The 22,792-nt window shown below is 35.8% G+C and overlaps 1 protein-coding gene across 9 annotated transcripts in view; it reads right to left on the bottom strand.

Moving 5' to 3' along the window:
* Window positions 1–6,718: 6,718 nt before the first annotated feature.
* The window catches only part of LOC108749773 (acetylcholinesterase-like), a 45,902-nt gene continuing 29,828 nt past the window's right edge, over window positions 6,719–22,792 (bottom strand). For 8 of the 9 annotated variants that reach the window (XM_018488722.1, XM_018488727.1, XM_018488726.1 and 5 more), the window contains 5 exons: window positions 20,142–20,433; window positions 17,528–18,163; window positions 16,812–16,973; window positions 15,902–16,077; window positions 7,617–7,765 (listed from right to left, as the gene is read on the bottom strand). In XM_018488722.1, the coding sequence (XP_018344224.1) occupies window positions 7,617–7,765; window positions 15,902–16,077; window positions 16,812–16,973; window positions 17,528–18,163; window positions 20,142–20,433 (1,415 nt within the window). Of the gene's footprint in view, window positions 7,766–15,901; window positions 16,078–16,811; window positions 16,974–17,527; window positions 18,164–20,141; window positions 20,434–22,792 lie in introns of all 9 variants that reach the window. The other variant, XM_018488719.1, reaches the window with a different exon arrangement.

Here is a 22,792-nt window from a genome sequence, read left to right on the forward strand (position 1 = left end):
AATCTATTTTTTGATTTACTCGTAATTCTTGTTATTATTCCTAGTATCATTATCGCGCGCTACTATTTATTCATATATCGTTATTATTATTTTTCATTATTTTTACATCTATTATATCATTATTATTATTATCGTTATCACCACGTCTCATTATCATTTTTTTTATCGTTATCAACTTTTATCGATACCAACTCATTTTGTTTAACTATCGCTGCGTCTTCATTCTTAATATATAATACTTATTTTCTACAATTAACACGATATCATCATTTTTTCCCACGTTTTAACGACGCGCATGCTTTTTTCTTTTGCGGCGCAAAAAAAATGTTGTCTAATGAATTAATGAGTTATTTCGCGGAGGAATCTCTCCTGCCTTCCTCCCTCTCATTATTTTTTTATTCGTTTTATATCATACAGAGGCGCAATCGAGGCAATCTCTCTTTCTATTTCTTTTTATTATTTTTCATTTCTCTTTCTCTCTCTCTCTCTCTCTCTCTCTCTCTCTCTCTCTCTCTCTCTCTTTTCTCTAGCTAATTTTCGATCGATCCCCGGGTCCGAAGCTCGAGTTTGTCGTGGACGACGCACGTCGCCGGTGCTCATCGTCGCGCGTGGGATTATAATCGTTTAGAGTCCTTTGTACAGACTTCTGATAAATCGTTCTATAACTTTTTTTTCTTTTTTTTTTCCTCTTTTTGCCATTTGCCTTATGTGATAACGCTTTTTTTTTTCTTATCTCTTACTGACGAACTAGCGAGTAACTCTTCTCTCTCCCGCTCAATTTCTCTCTCTCTCTCCCACTCTTTCGCTCCCTCTCTTTCTCTCTCTCTCTCTCTCTCTCTCTCTCTTTTTACCTGCTGCTTTACGTTGTAACGGTGCTTGTGTGTTGTACAGCTAAAAGTTAGCTAGACGTGGGCCCAAGGGGCCCCGGGGGTTGTGACCCTCGGGGAGGGGTGGAATCTTCGACCTCCCTCGGATTCCTTCCCGCGCGTCCTCTTCGTCAGGACGCACGTGGCAGGATGTCGGACCGACGCGACGGGCACCTTCGAGGTCCCGCCGGCGAGCGACCGCCGACGATTCAAGGACGATATTCCCCGGCGCGCACAGAACGCGAGAAATAATTTATACGAAACCCTGGCGTGTCCCCCATGGCGCTCTAAAACCCCGACACATTCGGGTCACTCTCGCGTGTTCGGTGAAACTCGCGCCAAAGGTTTTCTCGTGTAAAAGGATTGAATCGTGAATTATTTCGCATCTTTCGAAATTAATCGCGAGCTTTTAGAGCTCCTCCACGTTTTATTTCAGTGATCTTTTTCGCTTCTTTTCTGTTCTTCGGGCACAACTGCGCCAAAGGGCGGAAGGAATTGATCGAATCGATCACGAGAGAATCCGAAGACACTGTGGACCTCCACTAGAGATCTTCTAAAGCCTCCCAATAAGCACACAATATTTAAAAAAACATTTTTTTAAACATTTATTTAATATTTTTACATTAAATAAGTATTTGATAAATACTTCTTTAAATATTTTTTTTAATGTTTCGTGCTGATTAGACTGTGTTGTGGGGACTGATGATAGCAAATTGAGATTAGAATTCCAAATAATTTTAATTTCAATCCGTTTCGTTCTGATTCGCTGAATTCTCTTCTTGAATTCGCAATCCACTATCTCCAATGCGTAGTGTGACGCGAGCTTAATCAGAGTCTGGATTTAAGATAGCAACATGGCAGCAACAATTAGAATTATAAAGATTAGGAATCAAATTCAAATAAGAGAGATATAATAAATAGCGAAAGAATTTTAAATGTAGGTTATCATGTGATAATTATATATGATTCTAAATGAAACAACGCAGATTATTATGTAGATTTAAATTTCGTATTATTTTTTGTGTTCAATTTCTACAACAATTATTATGTAAATTATTTTAAATGTCGATTTAAATTTCGTATTATTTTTTTGTATTCAATCTCTACACATATAACAAACGCATATAAAGTAACCTAAAAAGTAACTTAAAAAGTAATTTTGCCAATCCTGATTATTGCCAATTATCTAAGATGAGACACGATACAATAATTGTACAAATTTATCACAAGAATGTATTGTATCTTTTTTCAGTAAAATATAAAATTAAATGATGATATTAAAGTTTCATAATGCGACAGACGCCATTTTATTACAAAACAGCTTTAATGACTAGACTCTTAGTATAGGAACATCTTAGTTGCACGATTTTGACGAAAAATGTTGGACTACTTGTTATAATCAGACTCTGATTAGATCTCTAGTGTCCACAGCACGGAGAGACGTTGTATTCCAGCACATCGGTCTCCGGCGAAAGCGGAAATAAAAATCAATAGAGCGGAGGCAGCCCTCCTGGAAATATTCCAGCTGACGCGCGTTATTCGGCCACGAGGCCGATTCCCTCCTCAGGCAAGCGAAGACCGAACGAGGAGGAGATCGCAAATTCGACGAAGGAAAGTCGCGGGTAAAGGGATTGCGCACAATCAAAGGAAAAGGGAACAGGGAATAAGAATTTCAAGCTATCAGAAAGCATGTACTGTGAAATACATATAGTTCTGATATAGGTCGAAGTTCTTATTCTCTTCTTCCTTTTCTTTAATTATGTGCAGCTCCAAAGTCTGATTTATATAAAACCACGATGTAAGAATGCAAGATATTTCGCTCCCAAGCAGTTGATAACAAACTAGAAAATTAGCTCCAAATGTTATAAGCCAATATAGAACCGTTATTAGAAATTTACCACCAGTAATTTGCCCCAAAATTGTATTTAACTGTTATTATGCGCAATGAAACACTTCATATTTTTACATTATGCGTAGGACGCGGGTCGTAAATCATGGAATAAGTTGGAATGGATTTTGATTGGAATTATTCCCTTTTTTTTTCCCTAGAAAACATAATAGCTATTTAATTAGAGACTAATTGAATAATTCCGATCGGAATCCCATTTCTACTTGTTCCATAATAGAATCGTAAAGACTGTAGGACGCAGAATACAGGATGCATAAAGTTGGGTAAACTTCAACTTTCGCGTTCTATCACGACTGGCAATATGTCACGATCGATTGATTCCGCCGATTTTTTGTGACGCACAATGCACTTGTCTTTTTTTAGAAATTTAATATTAGATGGCGTAGTGATTAATTATTCATTTTGAGTATTATTACCTGATCGGTATTCCAGTGTAGCCGGGCATTTTCTTCAATTACTTTGTGAAAAATTGTTTATAACAAACGTTTTTTACACTTTCTATAATATTAAGTTACGTAATCTTATTTAAAAAAAAACTAACAATAGAATTAACTCGAATTATTTATCATGTTTGAGATCCATTATTTTGATGTGATCTAACAAAATTATTTTCAGATCTATATTTAGCCAATTTTTAAATATTTTAACAAAACCATTCTTTACGTGTCTCTCCATTCCGGCTAAAGTTTTTTTTTTTATTATTCTAGATCTACTTTCCAAAATATGTGATAAAATTCTAGGTTATATCTTTGTCACATTTCCGAATAGCTTTTTTAACAAGATATTTTAAGGGGGGATTTGACTCTACCTTCTTTTATATTTCGGAGAAGTTTGAGGGTGAGATTTCATTCCTTGTATATATCAAAAAGATCCAGATTGCAGACGGAGAGTTAAATTGGATTTCCATATAAGGGGAGAGATAGCGCGTCGTCCTTCTTTTCTCTCTTCTCGCGCGCGAGGGAAGAAACCGATGTAAAAGCTGACATAAAAGCGAACATCGTTCGATCCTCTCGAGCGGGATTTTACTCGCGCGCGACTTCACGCGATGTGGAATAGCTCGAGCGAGCGAGATATCGAACGAGACGCGCGCGGATAGGTAAAGGGGGGACATAACGCAAGAGATGGGCGAATTCTTTTTTTTTATCGTTATTCTTTCTCTCTCTCTCTCTCTCTCTCTCTCTCTCTTTCTCTCTTCTCTTTTTATCTCTCCTGCCTTTTACGAGCGCGATCGACTGCTGCGACGCGGAGTCGCGAGTCGTGCGCGCGTATCGGACCGTATAGATCGAATTGCGGACCCCATTTCACTACTCTACCACGTAGGTAGATATGTACGGCGCACACATAGCAGTGGCTGGAAACGGCGGATGCGGAGGTAGACGAATGCGAATTGCAGAGTCGTCGTAATCGGCGTCGTCGCTCGGGGGGGCCAGAGGCAATTTTACGCGGCACTGCGCTCATCTTCGTCGGCTGTTAGACACGAATGCGATACGCGACGCGTCATCGCGACAAGCGAGGAGGAAATAATATCTATTTTTCGTCAGATATGAACTCTTCTAGACTTCTACAACGAACCGTTAGTCATCACTCATATCATATTAGTGGTAAGTCAGAATAAGTCGTAAAGTTGGAATCAGACTACACGGTTGAAATTTGACCAATGAGGACAAAGGAATTTTAGCTCCTATCGTTTTGATTGGTCAAATTTCAATCTTTCAATCTTCAATCTCAATCTTCGATGAGTAGTCTGATTTCCATCTAAATCTGATGCATCGTCTAAGAAGCAAGAGTAAGAAATTGACCAATCATAGTCGAATGTGAGAAGAATAATCAACTGTGATTGGTCAATTTCTTGCTTTTGCTTCTTACTCCGTATATTGTAGACGACGCTTTAAAGGCTTTCTACACTAAGCCATTATCTAAGTTTTAAGTCATAAGCCATAAAAAATCGACCAATCACAGTCGAATGTGAAAAGAATAATCGACTATGATTGGTTAATTTTTTACGGCTTAAAGCTGAGGTAATGGCTTATTGTAGAAAACCTGTATTAGGAAATTTACATTCAAAATAAGTCATATTACGTTACCATATATTTCAGCCAATTATAATAGAATGCAATTCTCTAAATACATTATGGGTGCGATCCACTTCACGCCGCAAATGCTTTGAAACATTCTTTGATTGGTCAATTTTTTCTTCTGATTGGTCAAATAAATATTTGCAGCATTAATTGGATCACACTCCATATGATTGTTTAGTCATAACGTAATTTAAGATAATTTAAGATTTTTATAATAATTTTTCTTCTTTTTTTTTACATTTCCATTCTTTTTCTGCAAGCAACTGAAAAAATGACAAGACCCTTTTCTAGGTAAATTATTGTTATAGCAAATTAACGAAATGATTTTTGTAAAACAAGATAGACATCTTTAGGACTTGTTTCATTAAATATAGAGAGGAACGAATCGTTGTACACGAGTATATGTTGAAATCTCTACGTATATAGAATTTCTTCATTACGATGATCCAAATCTGGCGTGATAAAAAGGTCCTCGTTTCCCGCGAGATGTATCTCGAGTCAATAATAAAAAAAAATATACGCGAACGTCGAAAGTATCTTGATATGAAATTGACGATACGAACAATAACAGCGTATGTCAGATATCTGATATTCACGGAACACGATTCGATCGTATCGATTCTGCGTTATCTGGCTGTATCAGATTTCTTTTAACGGAGACAGGTGCAGGTATAGATATGTGCCTCTTGAGGATTTTCGGAGCTCTTTTTTTTAACGTAGAGTCCCGATATTGCAATGGAAGCTCCACGGATCCGGTAAAGCTCGGGAGAAATTACGCTCTCACCCCCGGATACTTCGATCATCCGTCCGTATATCTAACATCGGATATATACACGTGACCGCCTTGTCCCGTGGGATAACGTCACGATAAACGCGACGCGACGCGATGATTCGTGCTCATAAAACCCCCCGCGACGGTGACCCACATAGCAGATATACAGGGTGTTCCAAAGATCCTCAAGTAAGTGACTGGACACCATACGTTTGATCCGCCATCTTTTTCAGAACTGAGATAGAATTAAATAGATGCGTAAGATGGAAGAAGATGTGCGAATATCTCATTCTATCTTATCTATCACGTTCTATCTTATTCCTGAAAAATATAGCGGCCCAATCAGAAATCGTCTAAACGGTGTTTATTCTCCTATATTTGAGAATCTCTAGTGTCCCAGACTTTGCATAACACCTGTTAATAGCAAAAAAAAAATATGAAGATGTTTTCAAGCATCACTTCTATTCTCTTCTATTCTTCTAAACATTTTCATTATTATTAATGTTCATTATTGTCATGCTTGATCGCGAATTTCGAACAATTTAACTAACTTTAAAAACATTTCTCATTTAAAAACTATTGTAGTTTCGACACTTTGATATTAGGATTTTCGTCTTGAAATCATCTTAGCAGTTTGCTATTGACGGCTGTAATGGGAAGTCTGGGACACCCTGTATAGCGGGGTGGTATAACGCGCTGTTCGTGTTCTAAATGGAGTACCGGATTCGACGAGAGACCGATGGCATAACGATGGTTTTACGACGAATCCGCACGTGTCGTGTACAGCTTCCGGTACCCCGAATCCTCCAGCATCCCCGTGTTTATATGTAAGTCCCGAGATTCTCTCTTCTAATTTCCGCACGCCTTCTATTTTTCCCGAATCCCTCGTGTTCGCAATTTCTCAGATTTTGAGTAATTTTTAAAATTCTCGGATTGTTAATTTTTAGCGTTTTTCGAATTTTTTGAATTTTAAAAAACTTGTGTATCTCTTCGCACAGTAAAAAACATTTTGTACTTGTGTCAAAATCAGGCTTTATTAAAATTTTTGTATTGAATTTTTAACATAACCGAGTGTTAATTTACCATAATATAATATGATTTACGATTTTTCGAATTTTCGCGGTTTTTAACATTTTCGGACTGTTAAAATGTAGCGTTTCTCGAATTTTTTGAATTTTCGAACTTCCGTTTCGAAATTTTTTTTCGAATCCTCGCGTTTTCATTATGTTTTTTGAATACCTATATGAACCTTCGAAAGTTCAAACGGACTTTTGAATTCTCGTCGTTCTGTCGCGCCGGCATTAAGGCGGGGGAAGAGCCTCAGACTTCGGAGTGACTCGTAGGAACTATAATTAGCGCAATTAGAACCGTCGGCGTAGTTCGCCGATAGTTTCGAGCCATCGTCTCGTCCCCGTTCGATCGTCCGTGCATCGCTACATCGAATATCTCATTTATTCCTCTCTTCTTACCTCTCGTCGTCCTCCATCATCGTCGTCGGATCGTCGTTCGTCACCCCTCTCAGATTTCTCCTTTCTCTATTTACGCGCGTGAATACTACTCGAACTCGATTCCACCCCGGGCCCCTGGGGCCCCCCCTTGTCCCCCATAATTTCCGACCGAGATCTCTCTCATAGGCGGGCGTGTATTTTTTTTTTTCTTTTATTCATCGTCGATCCCCCGGCGATCGAGCACTCTTCTACTACTGATATGTCTGTTTCTCGCGCGGTACCGTCATCTTCCCGATCGTTTGTTCGTTCATTTCGTCCGTTCGTTCGTTCGTTCGCGTTCGTTCGTCCTCTTCTTTAGGGAAGAAACGGACCACTGCTGCTGATGTCGATGCTGCTGCTGCTGCTGCTGCTGCTGCTGCTGCTGCTGCTGCTGCTGCTGCTGCTGCTGATGCTGATGCTGATGCTGATGCTTCTGCTGCTCGACGGGGCTAGGACGGCGGCTCGACGGCCGACCACCGATCCAGCGGCGGCGGCAGCCGGGAGCTAAACGATACCTCTGACGTCGTGCTGGATGTGAGGCAGAGTAGTGAGGCCGGTCAATAACAGGCTCAAGATCAGGAGTATCCGGGTCGCGCCAGAGTTGGCGAGGCTCGTGCTGCCGCACGTCTCCGTGGACCCGACCTCCAGTTTCGCTGTAACAGAGTCGCGGGGCGACCGCAATCCCGATCTTAATAATTAGCGCTGGGAACTTCCCCGAATGGGGCAAATGGATTCGCGAGAGGTAATAAAAAACACCTGTTCTTTTCAGTCCACCTTCTTGCACCACTCGACGTTGAGAGAAAAAGAGAAAGAATTAACGGTGGTGCAAGAAGGTCTGAAAAGAATCTATACGCTTAAGCTAAGTGCTCCGTTGTACTCTACATTTGTCGGTATCCCAATCACGAGAGCTATCTAGTTTCATATTGTTTTTGTCGCTTATCTCTCACATAAGATCCCTTATATAGAAGTAATATCTACTCTCTAAATCTTTTGGAGTGAAAATTTTGGGGTGAAAATTGAGTCAGTCTTGAAAAAAAAGAACGAATATTTTTAAACAAGAATGACAGATTTTCATTCTTTTTTGGAGTAAGATTTCACTGTTTTGAAGTGGGATTCGCTCCAAAGGTATGAAATCCTACTCCTTTTTTTGAAGTGAGACTTCATTCTTTGGAGTGATTTTCACTTCAAAAGAGTGAAATCTTACTCCAAAGCAATGAAATCTCATTCTCACACAAAGTGTGAAAATCTGCCACTCTTGTTCAAGAGTGAAAATATTTTCACCCTTTTTTCAACGTTTAATTTTCAATCTTTTGAAGAAAGGTCTCACTCAAAAAGATTTAGAGAGTAATAAAATCAGACATGTACATATAGAATATAAAACTACATTTTTACGATTTATGAAACAATAGATACTTCTCCTTTTGTTCTCAAAGTCTTTTGTGTAATAATGTATATAATGTGCTCTGCCGAAACAAAGCTCTGCCCTTCCTATAATTATAATATAATTATAGCAGCAAATTATGAAAGAAAATACTTTGAATAATAGAAACTGCAACATTGATTTTTCTGCTATTTTGCTGTACTTTTTCATAAATAGGAAAACAACAAATATCGTGAACGTAATGGGATATTCCTATTGATCGAACGATTTCTGTTCGAACTTTAATTGTCCAGGTACAATTAACCCTTAATTGGTCGCGTGGGATCAATATGAAAGCTGGTCGTAATTCTTTTGTCATCTTTAGACTGTTCGTTTACTTTTATTCCCTAAAAGCACTTTCTGCATTTGAAATGTATAGTCAAAGAAATTAAAGAGAGAAAAAAAAACAAAGAATCTGAATGTGAGTAAAATGGAGAGATGAATGGGTTTATGTTACATCACGTGATCAATTAAAAATTAATAATCGCGAATAGTCGGAATAATTTTGGTGCATCTGACGACAGGAATAGGTTTTTTGCATATTTAATATATATAACATAGAATAATTTGAAAATATATAAGTATATGTACAGGGGAATCCCATTTTAATTTAAGGTAACAGAATAACGAGATAACTCAAGTAATATAAAAAAAGACTCGATTGTTTTTAAAAAATAAAATAATTGCATATTCCAAATTGCATAATTGGTTTATATATGTATATATTCTTTTTAAAATTTCTTGGTACAACATTGAATCTCGGCTTATAAGCTGCCTTAACAGGATAATTTTAAATCAAAACTTCGAGGCGTACTTGCGTATTCAACAAAGGAAACTCTACGTGCCTTTCGAAATAATTCTTCCATCGCCAATATCGGCAAGATAGGCAAATTTCGCAGCGTGCGTCGTAAGATCGACGTGTCGGGAGACGCGGGGGTGGTGACGTGGAGTGAGACATGACAGCGGTGTTACCGTGAGGGGGTGGAAGGGGTGGCTTCTCGATTGCGCGCACGTTCGCCTTGGCGCGGCGAAACAAAACGAACAAGCGGAGCCGAGTAAACGGGGATAGTATACCGGACCAGCAGCACATGCTGAGAGGGTGGTTGTGGTGGTGCTGCTGGTGCTGGCGATGGTGATGGTGGTGGTAGCGACCGCCAGGCAGGCAGGCAGGCAGGCAGGCAGGGCACGGATTCGTTCCACGGGTAAGTAACTCGCTCGCGTCGAAACCGCGTCGTCAAGTCCGCGCGAGCTTGCATTGCACGTGCGAGCATGCACACGCTGTCGCCAAAGAAATATCTCAATATGTCGGAGAGACGCCGGTCGTTTAACCTCCCCCTTTACCCAAGAGACACCCTCATCCTCCCGCGACCCGCCGCGTCCGTAACGTTACCGCGAAACCGCTAACCGATTAACGCTCGAGAATATGAATCTTGTACGCTAAGAACACTTTTGGTAAATCGTATACAGAGTTATCAACCAATATACTCTTTTACCCCTTCAGACTCTGCGTACATTGTGATGATTAATTTCGAATTTGAAGACATCCATTGAAATTATTTAGTTCTATCATTTGAGATTTGATGTATATAATAAGAATACGAGTATAAGAGTATATTCTAAAAATAGTCAAAATTTAGAAAAAAATTAATTGTTTAGTATGAACTACTTATTATAAAGTGCGCATGAATTAAATTTTAAAAATTGGTTAACATGGATCTATTTAAATCAGTTCGAAGGGGTTGAGTAAGTTCAAAGAACGCGTAAAAGTCAACAAGAAATCAAATGACTTTACTTTGATTCTTAACGTAAACAGTCAAATTTTGTAACAAAAAAATCATCATTTTAACTGTCATGAAAGTCAAAGTAGTCATTTTGACTTTCTCTTAATTTGTTTTTCTGAGAATGTATTACTTTTGATGTTGTAAAACTCTAATTATTAATTAAAATTTCATGAACAATAAGAATCTTTTATTTAATCGTATGTGAGATTTTATATTTATAAAATTGTATTAATAAGAATTAGAAGTAAAAATTATGTTTAGAAATTTTTTATTTGATTAAATATCACGTTTAGTGTATAAACAAATTATGCGCTCGCTCCTCTTCCGCTCTTGAATTATTTTTTTTAAATTAATATTTATACATATGTATGCTTTTCTTGCGATTTAGATATGGTAATACCTACGCACGTAGAACGTGTTCCCGATCGATCTCTCGTTTCACACATACGTTGACATCGAGGGGTGAAACGACGCGATACGCTTTATAAATGAATTTATGATTTCACATTTTTGTGTTTCATTGGCACCCGATAATAATAAGTATTCCGGCACTTGTGGCAAAAGTGCGTCACTGTTGTTTTTATTTCCACATTTCGAGATCGGAAACCTGCCTGCCCACGATTTTCCTTCTTCTCTTTTTTATTTTTTTAAAGCGCTCGTCCATATATTGTTCTTATAATTACATGCAACGTATACAATAGTGTTTTATAATCGATTCGGGTGGAGAGAATGGTGAATAGGAGATGTTTATATTTTCCTTTTGTATCTTGGATTTATACTTTCGCTTTTCTTTTCCTTTTCTTTCTGTAATTATTATTTATAATAAAAAAGTGCAAAAAGTATTTATATAGGAAAATACTTTTAAAAAATCTTATTTTTATAAAGTAAATATTAATTAGTAATTTACTAACAAAAAATGAAATAAATTGTATATTTCTCAAAATTGTTTTATCTAAAAAGGTATGTAATAATTAAAATATATTACCTTAATAAGCGAAAATAAAAAATTGTACTTCTTTTTGTAATTATCGGTAATCGGCGCGATGAGTCTATATGTCGGCAAATAAAGTTAACGTTGAAAAAATATTTACTTTACTAAATACATAGGACAAGCATTTATTTATTTATTAATAACAAGGAGTAACGCGAGAGGTATCCTTCAAAGGTTTAGGCTTCATTAGCTTTTATTGTTCAGAGAATTTTTTTCCAGAAACTGCTACTCGCTCGTATCTTTAAAATATTATGGGAAAGTGAAATTTTTCGATCCCTTCTCTTCGTTGCTAGTTTTATCAAGCGCCAAAATGCCGATAATGCTAAGTAAATATTTAATTAAATTTCACAGTCGGAACTAGATGTTTTATATGAATATAATAAAAAAATGTACATATATGGTATACTTTGAACTTTTACTTCTATATAAAAACGAAAAACAATAATAATCACATCAGTATAAACATATATTATTATACAATACATAAAAATATATAAAAAGTATTTTTTAATATGATTTATGATATAACATATTTAATAATATATATAATATATTTTTTATATAATTTATGATATAAATGATTTTTAGTATATAATTTAGTGAAATATATATTTTGTACAGGAAATGTAAACAATATTTGTACAAACAAAATTTTTAAAAGAAAAACCTTATTTGTAGAAACAAACATTAATTAGCAATTTATTAACAGTGAGTGTGTTTTATCTCAATATAAATAAAAGAATTTCGCAAAAATAACCGTATTTATGGAGCTAAATTTTCCAACTATACTTGTACGAATACTTTTGTGAGTTCAAATAGTATAATACAATTTTTCATTTTCGCTTATTAAGATAATACATTTTAACTTCTACATACCTTTTTAGAGAAAACAAAAAAAAATTTTGAGAAATATACAATTTATTTCATTCTTTGTTAGTAAATTACTAATTAATATTTACTTTATAAAAATATAAGGTCTTTTAAAAGTTTTCCTGTACAAATACTTTTTGCACTATAAATAATAATTAACAAAGAATAAAATTATATATTCTATAGCAAATATATAAGGTATGTATTATAAGATATATAATTTTATTCTTTGTTAATAAATAGCTAATTAATATTTGCTTTCTAAAAATAAGGTTTTTTTAAAAGATCCTTCACAAATACTTGTTTACACTCTCACTGTATACGTGTAGGAAATATATACTGTAGAATATGTATATACATATACTATGTGTACTCGTATATACGTGCATGCAAATAAAAATAAAATACACATATATACTATATATATATATAGTAAAAAATATATACATAGTACATAATCATATACTGTTCTTGTAACAATCATTTATAGCGCTAATATACGAAATTGAACGTCACACATTCGCAAGCCGATAAAATACCATCGTCCTTCTAACATGGCAAATTTAACGCTAACAATGTCGGTGTGACGTCTCTCGACATTTCTCACGCGGGAAATGTTTTCCCTCCCGTTCTCCCTGAACGCGACTCACGGCTTATTTCCAAGTTATACGAAATTTACGAGAGTTCGTTATCGCAGCCCTTTACCTTAGCTCATCCCCCGCGATCATCCCTTTACCTTTCCTACGTCACTCTCCCTGTCACGACGCGTCATGAAGGAGGAAAAAGGAGGGCGGGGAACGATAGAATCCTCTCCCTACTTTAACGAGAACGATATTTTCGTTCGCTCGCGTGCGCACGCACGCGACGGGGAAAAGGGGGTAGTTTTTCACGGTAACAACTGTCTATTAAGGCGTTCTACCGTTGTACAAAGCGATCGTCGTGTAAAACGTCGGTGGCACTACTTTCGTGACCGCGATGACACGCTACGCCGTTTAATCTCGACGGCCGTGCGTGCGTTACCGCGGCCGAGGGTTTTATCGTAATCGTAATTATCATATAAAGCGACGTTGTTGTTCGAGCAAGTACAAATTTCAGATTCTTATCGCGAACGCGAACTTTACCCGTGCATATACGACCGATAATGAAAGTCTATTAACGGATCCGCACCCGCCGAGACGATAACGCTCTCGTGATGTGTAAGAAGATGAACACGAATGAACTTGAACGAATTCTTATCGTCGAAAGTCCGCACCCTGTTTCCATCTACTTTGTAATGAAGCTATTGCATAATGGCGAACAACTTAATACGTGCTTTGGTAATTTCTTATCGAAACTACGCGCGCAAAATTTATTTTAACTACGCGCAGGATTATATTATAGAGAATTAAGATTTATTGTAGACGTCTTTTTTTATATTTAATAAAATTTATTTATGATAATCAAATTTAAAAAAAATCGGTATTAAAGATTTTTTTTTCTTTACTATTAATATCTAGAATTTTCTTTCTTTATCACGTTTTCATCAATGAAACATAATTTAGAATGCAGAATTTAAACCGCAAAATTTGGAATTATATTATGGAGAATTAAGATTTATTGTAGACATACGTTTTTTTTTTATATTTAATGAAATCTATTTATAATAATCAAATTTAAAAAAATCGATATTAAAGATTTTTTTTCTTTACTATTAATATCTAGAATTTTCTTTCTTTTTCACGTTTTCATCAATAAAGCATAACGGCGGACAACTTAATATATGCTTTCGATCATCTCGCTTTTCGTTAGAAGTATTTTAATTGTAAATATTCGTTATAAGAATTTTGTTACAGTACAAAGAACAAAACAAAAAAAAATACGACAATTAACCGCAAAGAAAAAGTGGACACGAAGGATGGGACATCTCACGAGACATCCTCGCGAGATCTCCCGTCATCGAAGCCGCGCTCGCGCCGGCCCTAAGTGGGACACTTGGCGAAGCGCACTTGATAGCAGTTCTGAATAAATGATGTAAACTCGAGTGTCGGCGTTGGAGCATTGCCTCGTACAATAGCACATTCCCTCCAAGCTGCGAGATACGACGTTTCATCGATGTCTCGTGATCACCAAATCGCGATGCGTTTGATGAATTTTCTTTGCTTTTTCTTCTTCCCCCCCCCCCTTATTTTTCTCTCAAAGAAAATTTGCGTTTTTAATTTACTTTATTTATTAGAGTCAGATTATACGTATGACAGTTTTTTTGCGATACGGCGCTCGATCGCCCTGCACGTCAAGAGTGCCCTGCGAAGAGATGAGAGGCTCGCTCCAAAGTTGTTCGTCACACCGGAGAACGATCTCTCCTAGTCGGTCCCCGACCGTTGCGAGAACAATCAAACGTACTTGGCGTTCAACAGGTGTCGCACACAAGACAATTCGCGCGGTAAGTAACGCGTCGAGGACCTCGGCGGTTCGATGAATCGCGACCCTCGTTTTCGTTCGCGTGTACGGGTAACGTCGCCTATTCAATCATTGATCATCCGGTCTGGGAGCTGATTGCCAGCTGCTGTTCGCAGAAGACGCAGTTGTTACGCAACTGCGTGACGATTACATTATGCTAATCGCATCTAGGGTTGGCAGGTGACCGGGATTCCTGGGGACTTCCCCAGAATTTTTTCAGGGAATCCCGTGTTTAGTAATTGAAGTTTTCTGCCCCGTAAGTGGATAATTTTAACGAAATTTCAAGATTTCTCTCATATTTTTGGATCATTTCTTCGATCGCAATCATTGATCGCAACACTTGTATTAAAGATTTATACGAGATTATGTCGTACACACATGAGTGCAGCAAATTAGATGGTAAAATATGGCGTAGCATTTTTAATTGGCTGCTGGAACCAATTAAAAATGCTACGCCATATTCAGCCAATCTCTTCTTTCAGTCCATAACTTTCAAAATCCATAACTTTTCCCCGATTTCTAGAGAAAATTTCATTGATTTGGCTTTTTCCTGATGTTTTCAATAATATTTTGAAATTTTTTCTATTTTCATTTTGATTGGGAAACCATCAAATATTTTGTTGAGAGAGCAATTATAACAATATAAGTTACTATTAATGTTATTACCTGCTTTGATTTAATCGTTAAGTTGTATAGTTCTAATTATTAAGTAGTATACTCAAACTGCGTAAGTAATGTATGTACATTAAATTTCTCTAAAGCCAAGAATTCCAATTCTCCAGAAAATTTTGCAAAAATTGCCTGATTTTTCCCTGATTTTTTCGATCGTTTTTAATTTCCCTCTTCTCGATTTTCTTAATTTCCAATTTTACAGCATTCCTGATTAGAGTGAGCCATATCGGCTTCTATTTATAATTAATTTAAAAATATTTATACAAAAGAATCATATTTTTAGATATAATTTTAATTAGGCATAAATTTGTATTTATTACTTCGGCAGATGAGTTAAAACGCTATCATAAAAAAATGATCAGTGTGACCATAAATGAATTATGTGGGGCTTCTAACTGATATTAATATGATTTAACTGAAATACTTCAATAAATCCATGTTTCAACCATCGCCTCAGACATATCTCGGAAATGTTGATATTAGATCTAGCAATCCTAGATGCATCGCGTGTTTCTAGATTCTCAAGAACCGATTGTTTGATCGCGTTGCCTTGTTTTCCGAGGGTGGTCGGTTCATCTATCACGCGAGGAGAGAGAACTGGTCTCGATGGGATACTTACACGTGGCGCCGAGCAGCTGCGGCAGATACTTTTTCCAGAAAGTGCACTGCCTCACCCTGGGACCGCTACCGATCTCCGTGTTGTTGATGTCCAAGGTCAGGTACTCTTTATTGACGGCGGTGTGCGACGGCCAGTAAGCCAGGGACAGCTCGCCGCTCTCATCAAGGTTCGGATCTCTGACCGATCATACAAATCAGACATCGTCTAAACATATCGTCGCCTCGACGAGGTACCAAAATATCTTCAAGTAATGAGATTTCAAGGTATTTTTAAAGTAATTTCTACGGACCGACGATGGCGAATTAATTTAAATCAAATCTCCGCCCTTCTTGAATTTCTAGTGAAATTTTGCACGCACCAAAAAAATACCCAGATTGCAAACGAAGGATTAAGTAGATTAAAGGTAAAAACTTCACTTTATTTTTAAAATTTAAAATTGCAATATTGTCACATTTATATTTATAAATATTTCTGTCCTCAAGTTAGAATAATAATATTTTTTTGCGAAAAAATAAAAATATAAAAATATTTTTATAGTTGATGAGCACATGAATTAATTCGTATTTTTCCGAACAAAAAATGTTTGTTCATATTTTATTTCTATCATTTCTACATCAATAAAAAAGCAAATATCAATATATGTATTTTGTGTCGCGAGCACTACAACATTTTCTATTTCAAAAGTTATAACGTAAATATACATATACAACGTGTATTACTTTATATTTAATTATATTTGAAATTGAAATATAATTCTCTGAAATTATTTATATATATATATATATTGCCCTAAATTATATAATCGCTAAAAAGCCGTTTATGTAATACGTACAATTTTCGCAATTTTTTTTTTTAATTAGGGAAGATGATAATACGTGTAAAAAAAAGGGTTAAATTAACTACATCTTACCCCATTTTTGCGAAGTTCGCCCAGTATCTCATCATTCTTTTCGAGAGCTGTATCTCCTCGTGCGTGTAGCTCTTGGACGGGTCCAGCGGTTCCCCGAAGATGTAGCTTATCTCATCGGCGTGCATGACTCCGGTCCATCGCGGCCATGGATTGTTCCTAGATCTGTGCAAATCGTCTTTTTTTTAAATCCTACGTATGACTTAGAAAATATAAATGGATCTATTATGTTAATTATCTTCTTTTTTAACATGTCACTCTCTAATTCAAAAGTGATTTGAAAATTAAGTTTCATTTTTTTTCACAGAAAAGGAAGAAAAAACTATTTTTCAATTTAATGGAAAATTATTCAAATAATATCTAATCAAATAATATCTCTCTCTCGGCAGTATTGAAATAATAATATAAACTGTAAGGGTACTTGAAACAAATTAAAACAAAGGGGAGCTACGAGATTAAATTTTATAAATTCGTCATATTTTTATTCAGTAAGTCAATTATTTAAATCTTACAACATCGAACGCAGTAAGATTTAAATTACTAAGTAAATGTGACTTATTATAAACTTCTTACCGCGCTTGACTTTTATAGCCCCTCCCCCCCTCCTCCTCTTTGTTTTAATTAGTTTGTAAAAATATTGTACATTTCAAATCCTTAGAGGACAGCCAGGGAACTTCCTAAATAATATCGTGATTTCAAAAATGGATTTCTTTCTTTACCTGTGCTTGTAATAGTACATATAGACGGTGTGGCCGGTGTCGGCGTATCGGCCGGCAAATTCGTTGACATTGCAAGTGAACTGGTAGTCGCCGACGATTTTATCAAGGGCGTCGCGATTCGCGTGCGGATCCTCTGGATGCAGCCAGTCGCTGTACTCGTAGATGATGGCGTGACGGCCAATTTGATTCACGTAGGGATTCAGCTCGGACACGGCGCTGATGAACTGATCGCGCGTCACCTTCACGTCCTCGGCGCCGTCAATGCGGAACAGCTCCGTCAGATAATAGATGATGAAGTAGAAGCCTTCCTCAGTGTTGGAGCCCATGAGAATGTTGGTCTTCTTGAAGGATGTCGTGGCGAGCGAACGTTGGGGCGTCTCGTCGAGGAACGCGCCGTCAATCACCGGCACGAACGGGAACTCGCATATCCCGAGGGTGCCCCACTCGTTCTTCACCAGTTCCTCCGCATCCTTCGTCAACAAGCAGTCGATCGCCGCACGCAGATTGTGGGGATCGTGCGGGCAACCCACTGCTTCGGCCAGCCGGATGCCACGCACGATCGATTCGTCGCGCGAGATTATCGCCCATGGCGCGGTCGCTGAGCCCGATTGCATGATGGCTTGATTGAACAAGTGCCTGGAATAGGAATCGCAGGTTCCTTCCTTTAATGAAAGAGACTTTTTATTTCCTCCACCTTGTAACGTACCTGCATACTCTCTAAAACTTTTAGAGTCAACTGTCACTCTAAAGCGTGAAATCTCTTTAAAGGTTGAAAATTGTGCCACTCTTTTTCAAGACTGGCTCAATTTTCACTCTTTAGAGGGAGATTCCACTCCAAAGAATTTAGAGAGTAAATATTAAATTGAAATATTGCTGCGTTGATAGAGAAAAATGACACAACTAAAAATTAACAATTTTTCAATAGAACATTTTTTTAATTTTTTGCAGAATGGAAATGTTTTAATTAAGATAGTAAATATAACTTCTCTCCCTCTCCACTTTCCTTTCATACACATATTATAAACTTTAACATTAGGACCGCCGACAATATCTCATTAGAACTGTTGAAGTCTTCTACTAGTTTGATAATTTCCTATATTTGTTTTTGATTAATAACGGTTTATTTTGATATTATTTACATTATATTAACTTTTCAATATTCTGTACTGTATATTTAATATAAAAAAGAAAAAATTTTTTATGATTAGCGGAGTCAAAATTTTATATCATAACTCTTTAAAACTAACAATAAATTTCCAAAATTCGAACATACACGAAGAAAATTTTATTAAGTTTTAATACAATTTCAAATTACACTTTGCTATGTCTTGCATTTTTGATGAACCATCACAACATGATTCCGACATAACTTTCACTATAGTAATACTAATTTTTATCACATAAATAAAGTAATTTTTGTTAAAAGCCAGTGCCATACGAAAATAGTTAATTTTTACTATGGTACGCAAACAAAATTTGCTAGGTACATATTTTTTACTTATCTTTACAATACTAACTTTTGTTCAACAAGTTTTGATTTTGTAAAAATAAAAAATTTTTACTATGAAAAAGTGTAAAAATTACGTTGCATTATTGTTTTTAAAAAAATAGCTATAGCATTTAAACTCACAATTGTCATGATAATCCGCAGCTTCGACAACATTATAGTAATTTTAAATATAAAATTTTCTTCATGTACACATTCTAAGACCATGCAAACTTCATCTCTTATCAGAATTGTGAGTTGTGACACTTCTAAGAATAATAAAAATAATAATAAGAAATGTGTTGACAAATTTATCATTTTTCCATAATATATTAATCGCTTTAGATCGATTTCTTTTTATTATCTCAAAAATATTTTTTTTTTATCATTTCTCTATCGATGCAGCGAGAATGATATTAAAACTTGTATTTTTATATGCATGTGTATCTTAAATAAATATAAATATAAATATTATATAAATATTATATAAATAAATGAATAAAATATATAAGTAAAAAATATTTATATATATATTACTTTTTATGTTACCTATAACTAATGTATAACACATATATATTTTTACGTTATTGTATACATATAATCATATATTTAAATATATTTATTCAAAAGATCTATCTTTAGTCTCCCTTACTGACGACTTGTCTACTTTTTAATCCCCAGAGTAGTAACCTGGTTTTTTTTTTACATAAACGATCACCTGGGGTATTTTTACACTCCATTTAATATCTATTATTAACAACATATTATATATTATTGATTGTTTTCTTATTTATTAGCATTTGAGAATGTTATAGATACAAATTTAATCACAATTTTCTAAAAGAACGTAAGTGAAAACCAAGCAAATATTAAGCGGAATAAGTACGGAATATAGCTTATTAGAACAATAATCTTTAAAAAAGAAAGATTTTAATTAATAGAACACTATTTTTATTACGCTCATTTTCGATAAAATTGCGTGTTTAAAATTGTATAAAGAATAGATATTAAAAAAGAAAGCTATGTTAAGTAATGCCCATGTAATTTTAAAATATTTTACAATTCACATATTTTCGCGGCTAAGGCGTAAAAACACTCCAGGTGACTATTGCCCAGATTAAAACTGACCTGGACAGCGGGGACAGAAGGTGCAAAGAGACGGAGACCGCGCCCGCGCTTTCGCCGAAGAGCGTCACGTTCTCGGGATTGCCGCCGAACGCGGCGATGTTGTCGCGCACCCATTGCAGGGCCATCATCTGATCGAAAAGCCCAGCGTTACCGGGCACGTCGGACGTGCCGAAGTACAGGAAGCCGAGACTAGCCACGCGATATTGCATCGACACCACGATTACGTTCTCCTCCGATACCAGGGTCTTGTGGTCATATACGTCGAGGGTGGCTGAGCCGGAATAGAAGCCACCTGAAAAAAGGGTCGCAGAGATCCTTGGGTTTCGCGGCCGCACAGTGGCGTCGGCATATATACACAATATTTGTTTTTTGCAATTGTCTTGCTTGTGATCTTTTGAACTCAAAATCTCAAGTATGGAATTGCTTTATTATAATTATCATTATTATTAAATGTGTATAATATATAGAGGAAAGGCCCCTATTGTGAGATACCGAGTTTATTTTGGATAAATGAAGTCTATGAGCAAAATTTATAAAAAAATAATAGGTCATTTTGAAGGGAATTTATTGAGCTTTAAGATAATGTTATGTAAAATTTAATTCAAATTTTATTTTTTTTTTTTTTAATTAAAGAAATGTAAAAAGTGAGCAAAATCGCAAAGTCAAAAATTGTGTTCCTAATATGAGATGCCCCGAGAAATCGATAATAAAACGCAAAGTGTATCGATGTTGTAACTAAAAAACTTTATTTAATGTTTCTTAAATACAAACAAACACAGCCAGGGTGCGCGAAAAATGAGTATGCGATACATTATACCCAGAACTCGTCTTCTGGTAGTTGAAATCAAGCATCGCAGAAATTCGTTTGTTCCGGTTGTTCTTTTTATTATTATACAATAACATTTAAACTAGCAGCGATTTTCACTATAACATAGGAGCATGGGTTATTTTATATTAAAAATACTCTGAGTATCTCATATTACGATTTCTACGCCTTACGATTTTACGATCACCTAACTTCTGTAATTAAGCAATTCAACATATCTCTAATCTTTCTATTAGTATGATCTTACTCTTACTATCACTGCATGAAAAATTTATTAATCAAATATTTATTTATATTAAATATATATATAATAAACAATGTTTAAAGGCTCATCTCAATAAAACTTGAAGACATCCAAATTCTAAAATCTTTTTTTGCAATGACTACAGGCATGATCTAATATTGAATTTTCTACTACTAAATAGTTTTCAATCCAAGAACAATAAATTCATGGTGGAACCAATATATAGCGTGTACTAGTTTAGCAGAAACGCCGCTATCTCATATTAGGCGCCTATCTCATAATAGGGGGCTTTCCTCTCATTGTTATTTATTATTTTGTCTATAATCAGCAATAAAATTTTTTATTTGTATTTATATATTGAATATTTAATTATACAAATGTACGTTTATGTATAAAGAATTTCTTTTATTCATATACATTCTATTTTATCTTCGTTACATGTTACGTTAGAGTTGCAAAGAGAGTTCCCGAAATCACCGATCACTCGAGTTAAGTTTTGTGATATAATGATTCTTATGTCATAATTTCTGAAGGAGAATTAAAGCTACAAACTATTTGGATTGGAATAAGAAGACCTTCAATGAAAATGATAGTACCACTTGGGTTTTACTTTTGGTAAGACAGCTCTTTTTCAAAGAGTGCATACTCTTAGCCTTTTTAACCTTCTTTTCAAAACGTAAGTTTGCACTGCATAATTTACAGGAATTTTCTCACGTATTGAGATATCGGTGTCGACACGTACGTAATTTCACCATTTGATACTCTCTAATAGTGCAATTTATTCGGTGATTTTTTTCTTCTAGTGCGCGTGAGGTCGCGCGTCACAGCTAAAAATATCCCTAATTGAAGAACGTTCGGAAATTAAATTTTATTTTGCTACGTAAGCCGCTGACAGAGGCATCAATCAGGCCGCAACAAGCGTATGGTGACAGGGCAATAAAAGAATCACAGATTTATAACTGGCATAAACGGCAGCATAATGCCCCGCTGACATCATTCAGAGCGTGACGGCGGAGCTGAAAAGGATTCGACAAAATGGCTTTCGATTTTGCAACGAATGCTTCCGATTTTGCAACTGTTGAAAAAAAACGCGTAGTCGCGTGAGAAACGTAAAGGTCGCAATGTCTTATCGAGATTGCCACAAAACTGGAAATCAGGAAAATCGGGAAATCATCAAGAAAATTGAAAACGGTTAGCGAAATCAAAGGAAAGTCAGAAAATTTTGTAAAATGTATGAAAAATAAAAATTGTCGACTTAAAGAAACTTAATATATACACATCTCACACCCTATAGTTTTGGTACAGTATCAACTTAACAAAAATTAACTTAAATATGCAAGCAATATTAGTAATATTAATAAGAATTTACAATGTTTACGGTAAGTTGATCTCTCAGCAAAATATTTAGCGGTTTCCAAATCAGAACGAAAAAATTTCGAATCATTGAAAGTAAGGGGAAATCATGAAATTTTGTTTGGAAATTAGAGAAGAATCATAGAATTTGGAGATGAGGAATTTGTGACAACACTGCTCACGTTTTTTTAGAAGTAACGATTTTGAGAACTTTTTGAAGTTACTCCG

The sequence above is a fragment of the Trachymyrmex septentrionalis genome, unplaced genomic scaffold (genome assembly GCF_001594115.1).
Source record: "Trachymyrmex septentrionalis isolate Tsep2-gDNA-1 unplaced genomic scaffold, Tsep1.0 scaffold312, whole genome shotgun sequence".
NCBI classification, from domain to species: Eukaryota; Metazoa; Arthropoda; class Insecta; order Hymenoptera; family Formicidae; genus Trachymyrmex; species Trachymyrmex septentrionalis.